This window comes from Athene cunicularia (genome assembly GCF_003259725.1).
Source record: "Athene cunicularia isolate RWA chromosome 7 unlocalized genomic scaffold, athCun1 chr7_part1, whole genome shotgun sequence".
NCBI lineage: Eukaryota > Metazoa > Chordata > Aves > Strigiformes > Strigidae > Athene > Athene cunicularia.
Genome location: NW_020799107.1, coordinates 16,571,992 through 16,584,047, shown reverse-complemented (window position 1 = coordinate 16,584,047; position 12,056 = coordinate 16,571,992). Strand labels below are relative to the sequence as shown.

The window sequence follows — 12,056 nt, the reverse complement described above, 5'->3', positions numbered from 1 at the left end:
TCACCGCTTTGAGATAGTAGAACTGTGGATGGTATCACAAAAGAAATCTCTCAGGAAAACTTCTACTCTTCTGTAGGGCAATTCCACAATTCCCCTGTTTTTGGAGCTGCTCATGCACATACAACTCCAGCCATAAAACAAATTCCGTGGATTGGGAATAAAAGCAATGCACAGTCCTCCCATAACAATTTAAGGTGTAAAACAGATTAGGGTTGAATGTAAATGTTTAAAACATTTTATATCTGATTCTAAAATGACCACCTGAGCTATTATTTTTAGTTCTCCTCCTTTTGCATAGGAATAATGGAATTTCTGACATCTTTTACCATTGCCTGCCACATATCACTTACCCAACAGTTGGATCAAGTGCTATTCCTCTAGGATTTCCAAGATTTTCAGCAATAAGAGTCACACGGTTTGTTCCATCCAAGTTAACCATATCTATTCTGTTCACACTGGTCTCAACCACATACAGTTTATTGTTAACCCAATCCACTGCTAGATTTTCAGGTGTGTCAACTGAAACATTTAAAACTTCTTGGAAATCAGAGCCATCAATATTAATAGAAAAAACCTGAAAGCAATAGAAAAATTGTCAGTGTCCACATGATGTTTTGCTAATCACAAGACACATGGCACTTGTCCTCTACTATCCCATTGAGCACAGATCCACAGTTGGCCACGAGATACAACCAAGTTACTCACTAAACCATTCCTTAGGTTAGGGGGTTTTGTAAAAATTTGGAAAACAATGCAAAAACTACAGGAAGCTTGCCTTCAACTAGCATTTCTGCAAAATGGACAAGGTAATGGTCTAGAACAGCCTTGTGTTTTAGCAAATTGATGGACTAAAAACAAACAATGAAGAAAGTGCATCCAGCTTTCCTGGAATGTAGCAAACCCCAGTATTTTCATTAATTGAAAATAAATGAACATGCTTTAGCAAAGCTCTCATCAGTAACCAGAACAACAGGGGGAGCTCTTGCTGTGTCAACCACTAAGGGGAAATTGCGAAGTGATGAAAGAAAGGGAAAGCTCTCAGCCCTGACAGGAAGGAGAAGGCTCAGCATTGCTTCTGGTCTCCTTTATTTAAGGCTAATTTTAACAGCATCATGCTCAATAAGAAATAGCGTTATCACCTTACAAGCAAGCTCAGAGCTACATGAAGCAAACAATATAAACACAGTAATTTTTAATATACAGTAATCATGTGATTATAACACTGGGTAATATGAAGAGCTAGGAATCATTATTCCCTTTTTGGAACAACAGCATGAGGTTTGGAATGTTTTTAAATGAAAATACAGATTGCCACAATAAATATATGCAAGAAAAATAAAAGCTGAAATAGTTGCATCATTTAAAATATTATTCAGGTCCAGGTAACAATAATTAAGCAAACCATTTAACTGTCTGTTCTGCTCTTTGGAAACCTTGTAGACGGAAGAGCTTATAAGCATTAGGTTATTAGGCAGTACACTAAAGGAGATAAAGATGACACAGGATACAACCCACAATTTTCTGGTTTAGTTTACAACTTAATCTTAAAAAAAACAAAAACAAAAAACAACTAAAACAAAGCGCCAAATACTACTTTTAAGACATCAGGTGATCATGCATCATATAAGAAAATTCTTAATGTCATCATCTTCACCTGGGTATTCCAGCTAGGACTTAATTAGATTAATTAACCCTAATTAATTAATTAGGATTTAACTATATTGGGGCAGATAAAAGGCAATGCTGGCCATCTGGAGTATGCAGTGAAAAAAAACATATTGTCTTTTGTTTATATCTTTGACAGAGATAGCATAAATCTCCTGTCTCATGAAAGTTCAGATGTGACCCTGACTTAATTCAGCCATTGTCAATGCAGCTGTAGCAATGGCAACCCACTGCAGTGAAAATTAAAATACCAGAAATGAAAACAAGTCAAAAATCGCGCATACAAATCCTGCCCTACTTGACCGCCATGTAGTGTGCTTTCTCACAGAACCAACATGGCACTGTAGTAGAAATTATAGTTTAGAGCTTATGCGTAGGTTCAGAATAAAGACAGTGACATCAAATGTATCCAATGTGGTGTCAGCAGAACTTTACTCCTTCACTCTGCATAACAACCAACATGGGGATGAAGATTGTGGAGTTTTAACATTTGACCTAGAAATTTTTTTGTTTCAGTAAATTATTTGCAGAGAAAAAGAATGAGGGCGAAGTCCAGTTTTCACAAGGGTCTCCAGAGGTTTTTTTTAAATTACTCTGTTTTACTGTATCTTGAAGTTAAAATATTTCCTCTTCAGAAAAAAAAAGTAACAAAATATTGGCTCATTACACAAAATACTGTCAATATTTGTTATCCAAGCTCAATTACAGTGCCATTTGAAGTATATGAAGAAATCTGATTTTTATCATCTTGGAAGGCACACAGCTTTTACATTTTAAATGATCATGTTTCAAAAAATTGCCAAGAAAAATTTGTTCCGTTTTGAAAGAATGTCTACTATTTCTCTTAATTAGTTTTTTGGACTCCGTCTCAACTAAAATTAAAAGTTGCTCAAGACATTCCCATATAATAGGATTCTTTGTTTAATATGTCACATGTAATAGTATAGCTTGAAAAATGCAGTCATTAACATAAAACATTTCAAGGAGCTTTTCTGTTAGAAAACAAAAATACAGCCAGCTTCTGCTCTCAAAAATGAAGGCCTATCAACACATTCTGCCTCTTGCAGTTCTCTACTTCCACATACACAAAAATATATTCTTCTTGAAATTTCTACCCACCTTATCTTGCACGGTATCAGTCCAAAAGATTCTGTGCAGGTAAAAGTGAAAGTCCACTCCAACTGCAACCCCGCGATTCTGTGACTGCACCAAAGTACGAAAACTTCTTCCATGAAGGTCTCCAATCAGTAAATCACGGCCATTGGAAAAAATAATCGATGCAACACCAGCTGAAAGAAGGGGTGACAAATACATGACTACTCTGCAGAAAAGCTACTTTGCAAAGGGGCATTGAAATATATACATCCTGCTTCACAGAGATCTAAATAGCTTCTGAGACTACAATCTGTATAAATGTTTCTACATGTGTACTAACATGCTTTGATTTGCCTTTGGTTTCTAGACTTGGAACAAGACAGGCAGGAATATGCATTTAAAGCCCTACCAGGTAAAATGTCTACCAAACCCCTGTGCATCTAAACTCCAAAAGACTAGTTCGACTCTTCTATTTCCTTGCTTTAGCTCTCTTAATCAAAGTACAAATTTTCTTAAGATTTCTCTACCCCATGATACTCAGATATTCCTTGATTCTAGCAGGTAGGCCATATTTCTTATATTTTTATGTACTGCCCTATCCTATCCACCTTCTTCATTCTCTCGTCTCATTAGAAAATCTTTGCTGCATCATACAATAGAAAAGAGATTCCAGCAAGTTTTTGAAGGAAAGCTCTCTTTCAAAGTAGATACCTGTTGAAAAGCTTGATGTAAGTCTGACAGAATATATTTCAGTCCAAATCCTATTCAGCATACACATAAAACCCTCCCCAATTAAAGCCAAAATTAATCCAGATAAACTGACTTAGAGCAGGTATGAAATTCCCCCATTAATAAGACAGAAAATCAGCACTTTACAAACAATGCACTAGCCCAAAAGTCACACTAATTTCAATAGAAAGCGTATTGTGAAAGACACAGATTTTTTCTGGAAACAGAACAGGTTTTTTCCTAGTGCTGGGATATGCATGTCTTAATACAGTCAAGCATAATTCGTCATCTAAAAAATTCCATATTTATTGAGGACATACTTAGAAAACTGCAAGATGATGACTGCTCTGCAGATGTGGCTGAAGAAAGAAGGAAGGGGGAGGTAACTGGGGAAGTTCATGCTTTTCTAAGAAGCAAGACTGCTAATCAGCTATGCGAAGCAGGGACTCCCTTTCCCACTGAGTTCCTGCAGGCAGGAACACCTGCCTCACACAAAAGCCTGTTAGGCTATTACATCTCCACAGAGAAGGGCTTCCCAGGGCCTCCTTTCAGAACAGAGTGAGAGGTGAACAACCAGGAGCAGCTGCCTACTGTTGATGGGGAACCACACTCTGTGGAAGTCTGGAACGCTGAGAAAGCACTGCAGTCCAGAAGACACTGTTTCGAGGAGGAGCAGCCCTCATGAGGCAGTCAGCTCCACCAGCCTACAGGTGCCAGCAGATGCAGTGTCTCTTGATATTTGCTTGATATTTGTTCTAAATGCTGTCCTGACCTTAAGTCCTTAAGGTCAAAGGTAAAATCAAACACAGTTGTATGGCACAGCCATGCAAACTGCTTCGTTTTACCTAGCTCTATCTGTTAATCCAACAACAGCAAGACACTTGCACTGCTGCACACTAACCTGAAGTGTTGGCCCGACAATGCCGATGATGCTCTAGAAAATAACCTTCCACACAGTGGCACTGGTGATGTCCCACACGATCTTCACACAGCTGGTCACAGACACCCCACATTTTGCAGTCATCAAAATCTGTCAAGTAAATAAGACATATTTATCAACAATGCTTTGTATAAAAAGGATGTAATTACATTTGGGAAGCTACAAGTTTGTCCTCTCTGCTTGCTTTATATCTGTTTGCAGAACTGTGGCATGGGAAAAAGAGGTTTTCTCTCGCTTTCCACAAATGTTTCCATCTTCTATTTCTGAATAACAAAACAACTGATTTTTGCTGCCTAGGGACGTACCCACTCCCACCTCTGCCCCCTGCCCCCTCAAGAAACCCCACACCTGTCAGAAGAGGAAACATCATTGGAAGGGATGTCATTGCCTACTTTCTACAATACAGAATACATCTATGCAGCATTCTTCCTGTAAAAGATCCATACACTTTGCACACACATGCTCAGCTGGATTTAACCTACTCTGAAGAGCCCTACCTTTATGTTAGTGCAGTGCTGAAGCTAATAGGTCCTGTTAAAGGGCAGGGTTTATAAGCTCAGACTTGGTACCGTGCTAACAGGTGTCTGATTTCCAATTAAAAGCTGGCTGTGCACCAGAACCAGCCAGTAAAAAGTACAAAGAAGTTCACTTTGGTATGCAAAACACCATAGAGTCTGCAGCTAGGGTGACCCAGCAAGTTCTCACAGATGTACTCTACAAGCAGTTTCCAGGGTTGCTGCAGAATCTTTTACTTCTAAAAATGTGACATATCCTTTAAAAACAAGGATTTTTTAAAATTCTGATTTTCTAAAAAAAAACAAAAAATAAATAAATAAAAAAAAAAATTAAAAAATCAGATCTGAACACTGTCTGGTGTTTCATCCTATCTGTAGTTATTTAAAGCCCAGGAGATTTCTGACACTACTTAACACATGATTTTGACATTAAAAGTCTGACCTCCTTCACCTGAAAACATGAGAAGAATCAGTACATTACACTGTTGGAAACTCATAGTTCTACTGGTAAGACAGAAAAGGAGAAAATGAGATCTCAAATATTCTTCCAACTGGAATTTCTGGTTTAAAGCATTTATTAACACATAAAGGAAAATGAAATATTCCCTAGATAGTACATTTTGGTACTGAAAGACCGAGCTTTTCAGCTTCCATATGTGTTAAAAGCCTTCAGTATATAATGAGCCAGAAACACAGACAAAATGAAAAGATTATTGTTTCAAAAAGTAATACACTTCGCTAACACTATAGTTTCATTCTTCTGGCCTTAAACAAACAACATTGATTTAAACTAGATCTGGAATTATACACTATTGACTGTGAGCCATTCCCCCATGACAAGTCTTGCTCCCACTACAAATACACACCTAGATCTCAGCAAACCAAAATACACAGACTCAGATTTACAAGTGAGAATCAGATAGCTAGGTTTACAGGGTAGATAAAGAACAACAGAAGACTCACTGAGACTGCACCAGGTTTATGAATATATCCTCAATATATTTCCCACACAGGAGTGAATTTTGTGCCTGGAGCCAGTGAATCGATTCCTCCTCTCTATGAAGAGCAACCAGTGCATTGATTCTTCCTATCAAGAGCAACCATGCTGTCACTGCAGCTCGTACAGCCCTAGGCCACCCAGTGTTCTCAAAAATACAGAAATCTCATTAGAGACTGAGCACCTGGAATACTTTTAATAGCACAAACACTATAACTTGGGTTGAAAACCCATAACAGATATTTACCCAGTTTCTTTTATCAGGCAGCGCTAAACTTCTTGATTTTGAGGTTACTCTGTTTCCAGCTACAAAGATAAATAATTTGTACTACCAAGTTACAGCTGCTACAGAATAGAATGCCACACCAGAATACCTCATTTATCTTTATATTCTTGCAAATATTCTCCATTTTCATGTAAATAATGTATTTACTGAATTGTCATAGGAGATACAGCCATTCCATAGCACAAATACCCTTCTCATTTTAAAGTACAGTGCTCCACTATCTTCATATAAAGCCACTTTCAAAAAGTACCAAACACTTCAATATCATTAACTGGTTTTCCAGTCATACAACTCCACAAATCCCTGGAGCAGAAACAAACTATTTCTATCTAACTACTAAAAGACCTGTATAAAAAATCTGATTATAAAACAGCCATCCAAAAGTAAATCTTATAATCATGCTCTCATTATGTCTTTAACAGTCTTATTGAAAGAGATCTTTATGATATCTCTTGGGGTTTCTTTTGTGTCACCACGTTGCCATTGTACTACTTAAGATTGTCATCCTTTTGCTGACTCTGGAGATTTTCTATTTTGTTAGTACATCCATCCATTTGGAACTTACATTCCTGGAATCCAAACTTTCCCAATGAGCTGTGAGAAGGTACTAGATATCTGCAGACACTGTACTTCACTTACCAATACAAGTACGACTGTCATTGCTACTTATTGTATATCCTGCAGGGCAATAACACATCCCTCCTGATGGAGAAGAATGACAGCGATACTGGCAACTCAGAGCAGCACAGTGTGATATGTCTAAAAAGGAAATAAAATAGTTCAGAAATACAGTTACACATATTACCAGTATAACAGCTTTTTGCCTTAAAGCAGTTACAAAGCTACAGTCTTTTCTATGATGAGTCTACAATTTCAGGAACAGCTTCTTACAACAAATACGCACAATAAATTATGTCTAAAGTTCCACAAAATCACATATGCTTACATACATAAATGGAAGACAGAAGACAAGGTACTGTTTATAATAGCTTTTCAGAAGGGAGTTAAAAGATAAGCATCAGTCTTGTATGAACCATCACCGGTAAGTGTCACATAAAAAGCTGCACATCAGAAGACATCTGCAATGCACCATAAGTTTCTCTGGTTCCACAAGACCTATTTGTGAACAATACATCCTTGAGCTCCATCTATTGGTATGTAACCTCAACATTTACTCTTTTATGCAGAAAAACCCCTACTACATTATATTAATAAGAATATGTATATTGCTCCAATATATCTGAATATATTGGTTGGATTCTGACCATGGAAAAACTCTTCTTTATCCTTTTCTTCCCTCTTTCTTCACCACTTCTCCTTTTCCTTGTACCACTACCTAATAATTCAGTGATAGGTGATCAAATTGTGATTGTAAAGCACTTGCTGAATTCCACCTCTTTCCTTTTCATTTTCTTTTTCCTCAGTTCCTGCTTTGCAGCTCACCTCTGATGTTACTACTAAACTACTCAGCAAAGCAAAAGATGCTTTTTTACAATAAGGTTGAATTTCCTATTTCTGCCCTCCTATTCCAAAAGGCATTATATTATTAATATGAATTTTCCTCTTCCTAGAAATTAAAAATGTAAAATACCCTGGTCCTGATTCTCAGAGAGAATCAGTGTTCATAAGAATGAAATTAACAGGAACTACACGTGTGCCAATTGCCTCCAATGGAGAAAACCCAGTATACTACTAACTGGAGAACCAGACATCCCAGGTGAAGAGGTATTTTGGAAAACTATAATCTAAGTGACTTAGCCAAGGCTCAGGATACCCTGATTCAGCCCTGTTCCAATCAGTAAACAACATTCTCTTACTTATAAAAAGGGAAACACACAGGTATTTAAACAAAAAAGTTATATAGCACACCTTTCCCTGTCTTTTTGAAGACATTTTAGAATATGGACAGTGAATGAAATTTCTTATTTGTGAAACCTCAAGTACAGATTTACAAAAGGAATGGTCTGTTCACAGCATATATGCCTCTTTCAAAACATCCGGTCAAAACAGTGCCAACAAAAATAGTGAGCTTCCAAAATTCCAGCATTGTTTAGGAGATAAAAGGTGAATGCAAAAGGATATCAGTGCTGATCTTTCTGCTATTTCATGTATGCTTTCGATTCTAATACATACTGCAATGTCTGCCCGCAGTGATATTAGTTTCATCTTCTCCTGCAGGGCAGTCTGCAGCCCCATCACACACTTTCCCAATTGGAATGCAATGCCCTGACCCAGGGCAGGCCCACTCTCCCGGGTAGCATTCATGGCGACCACTTTCTATAAAATAGAAAAACAAGAATAATTGAGGAGTATGTTTCAAATAATACTTAGAACTTCTTCTCTAACAGTTTTCCCAAAGCATCTCTATCCTTCATTATTCAGTTTCTGGTTCTTGCACACAGCTGGGAGAGACTATAAAAGAAATATCATCTGTACTTCTCTGCCATGTTTTCTTTTACCTTCAAAGTACAATGCAAACAATACTTGTGCAGACACATGAATCCTTTTAGTTTTCTGTGTTTTTAGAAACAGTAAAACCATTTAGCTTTAGGCTATCTGGTGCACCAGAAGTAGAGCTACAGTTTTGTGGTTTCCAAACATGCTGTCTGGACCAAGAGAATAACACTCATCATAGAAAAGGCCAATGAAACAGAAAAAAGCCCACACTTTCATTCATTAAAATTTCTGTTTCTCACATGAAAAATCTTGTCAGGAACTGAATTACTTTAATTTTAAATGAATTCATTTAGGTTTTTAGGAATCTCATGTCTCTTAAGAGATGACCTGAAAAAACTCCATAGAAAAAAAACCCGAAACATGTAAAGAGAAGATGTAAAAGAAAAAAAGATGCTATATGTCAAACTTAGTTTGCATCATACTCAGTATCGCAGCAGTAACTCTCAAACACACACCAATAACAAACATTGCATAAGTTAAAAAAAAATAAACAGGTGAAGATGGAATTCTAAGGTTTTCACAGAATTATAATGGATTCAGACATCTCGATTGGTCAAAATTTCATAGAAGTAGCTTAGTGAGGTCTTCCTCTGAAAATGTCATCATTAGTATATACCACATCCTCTTTCATCTTCATTATCTTCACAATCATCATCTCCATCACATATCCAGCTCTGATGAATGCAACGGCCACTTGGACAAGTGAAGAAGTTGCCTCTGCAAGTAGCATAAGCTAAGGAAAGAAACATGAGAAAATCAAACTACTCTAAGTGACTAAAAGCTTAGAAATAGTAATATTGTCTCATAGATGAATAGTGATTCATAACCTCTCCTGAAAAACTGAGCCAGTTACATATCTTGTATAAATTGTAAACACTGGTGGTTTGCTCTGGCTTTAGATATGACCTTTATTTTAGAATACTCTGATTCTTTAAAGAAATTAAAGGGAAGGCTATATGTCTCAATTAATTGTGCAACTAGATGCAGAGTACCTTATTAACAAGGTTCCTGAAGGTGCACATGACAAGGAGATTACACTCAAGACATTGGGAGGTAAAATATTTGTATGCCTTGTACTCAGAGAAACAGAGAAAAAAACAAACAATGAACATTTATGTGAACGCCCTCCATAGTAAAGAATCATTCCCCACTAAGAGTTCAAAAACATTTGTGGATTTTCCAAAGGACAGTCATTGCCAAAGACACAGAAGCAAATATTCAGAAGGGGAGGGGGGACGATGGAATCATACTGGTGTGAGGTCCTTAATAGGATAGAGCAACTTAGTAGTAACGTGTGGCCTTCCTGCAATGCAGAATATAAAACTAACTTGGGTCCTATAATCAGTGGGAGACCTTTTCAAATATATAGCTCACACAAGTGATAATTCTACAGCCATGATTCTGGCTGGAGATACAGTACATTGGGATACCCTGATCACAAGAAAAGAATGAGCAAGAAATTTCCAAAAATGGAACAGTCAATTAAAAACCTTACATGAACATCTAAAGGACAACTATCTATACAGCTATTTGTCTGGAAAGTTGTACATTATAGTCACTGGGAATAACTCTAGAAGATCCATTCCATCCATTGGAAAATAAAAATGTGACAAAGAGCCAAACAAATATGGACAAAAACACAGCATGCTGTATCTAACTGAGATTTTAGAGTGAAGGAATTATCTTTGGATCATGCTGAAATGAAGAAAATTACCACAACATGAAGTAAAACTATATGTGTTAAGAAGCAAACTGTCACTGAATCCAGCAAATTCACATAGTAACCACACACACAGGTGCTTAGCAGCAAAGACAACCTGGAAAAAGTCTATCAAATTAGCACTGCAATTTTCACCTTTCCATACAAAAAAGTCCTTGATGCTAGGTTTTGATGGCTGTATAGCCAAGCAAGCTACTTCCTGCTATCTGCTTGAACTAGTTCTTAGTAAAACAGTTAAAGAAAGTGGGGAAAAAAACCCAAAAACATCATACTGCAAGAGTTTTCATCACTCCTATCTCCACAGTCATCATCATGGTCACAGATAAAGGCTCGTGGGATGCATTCTCCATTAGCACACTGAAACTGCGTACTGGTACATCCATGTGCTGAAAGAGATTATAGCACAGAAAGAAAATCTGTCAGAAAACTACAGTCTTTAACTTTAAAATCACAGAATCATAGAATACCAATTTGAAAGGGACCTCAAGGATTATCTGGTCCAACCTTTCTTGGCAAAATAGGGTTTATAAAGCCTATTTGTTTGGGATCACTGCAGATGGTACTTACTACAATTAGCTTCATCAGAAGAATCTCTGCAATCAACTTTGCCATCACATCGCTGGCTTGCATTAAAACATGCCCCATTTGCACATGATAACTGTTCACATCTTGGGTAGTCTACAATAAGAAATCCTTCAGTATTAGCATGAATGTTAGACTATTGAGTATAACAAGTCATATATATCCAGTGTCAACAGAATACTTTGATTTACAGGAAAACAGAAAAGGAATACAAAACTTCCCATACTACTACTACTACTGACAAAGAATCCATTTATCCAGTATACTCTCTCCTCCAACAGATATTTAAGAATATCCTCTAGGTAGATGCTACAAAACCTTGTTACAAGAGAAAATTAGATGCCCCCACACAGCCCAAAAAAGCTTTGCAACCCAAACAGTTTACAATTGATAGAAAACAATGCAACACAAAAGGAGAGCAAGCAATGAACATTTATTTTATTTACTTGTATCTCAGTTTTACCCTTTATTGATCTTAATAGAAGTGCTTAAGTAGAAAAGGAGTTCCTGAAATTTGCAGTTTCTAGGTCTTAGAATGACATGAGTTCTCAGACTCAAAGACTTCAGGATTTTATGGTTTTGTTCTAATTAAGTCAAATATGTTAAACTTCCAAGTCCATGATCAACTTTAGGACCTCTGTTTTTAATACTTTTTTCCCCTTCTCAAAACAAAAAAGATCCTGCAGAATGAATGGGTTTTCAGTTTCTGGCTGTTCTACTTATGTAGATGACCTACAGACCAACAGAAGGGATTATTTCAAACAACCTAAAACCAATTCTGAAAATACTTATGCATACAAACAGTCAGTGAGTTCAGTAGAATCCAACAAATTAAGCATGTGCACATGCTGGAGTTGAGTAGGAGAATATGAGCTTAGTTTAGCTCATTGCCATGTAGACAAAAATTACTTATTTCTGGCAAATGAAAGCAAATAGTTGCTATTTTTAGAAGTGAGATTTGTTGAACCTTTACCTCTATATGGAAATATAGGTAGATAAATGAACTCATGAAACAGAATAACCAAATTTCATTTTACACCTTTTAGACTTCCAGTTTGAATTTTTATCCC

The 12,056-nt window shown here is 36.9% G+C and overlaps 1 protein-coding gene across 8 annotated transcripts in view; it reads right to left on the bottom strand.

Annotated features, from left to right (window-relative positions):
* Positions 1-12,056, bottom strand: part of LRP2 (LDL receptor related protein 2) — a 127,949-nt gene that overhangs the window by 84,578 nt on the left and 31,315 nt on the right. For all 8 annotated transcript variants that reach the window (XM_026852697.1, XM_026852700.1, XM_026852699.1 and 5 more), the window contains exons 5-12: positions 10,972-11,082; positions 10,677-10,790; positions 9,301-9,417; positions 8,361-8,504; positions 6,867-6,986; positions 4,391-4,519; positions 2,785-2,954; positions 351-574 (exon numbers count right to left, since the gene is read on the bottom strand). In XM_026852697.1, the coding sequence (XP_026708498.1) occupies positions 351-574; positions 2,785-2,954; positions 4,391-4,519; positions 6,867-6,986; positions 8,361-8,504; positions 9,301-9,417; positions 10,677-10,790; positions 10,972-11,082 (1,129 nt within the window). The remainder of the gene's footprint in view (positions 1-350; positions 575-2,784; positions 2,955-4,390; positions 4,520-6,866; positions 6,987-8,360; positions 8,505-9,300; positions 9,418-10,676; positions 10,791-10,971; positions 11,083-12,056) is intronic.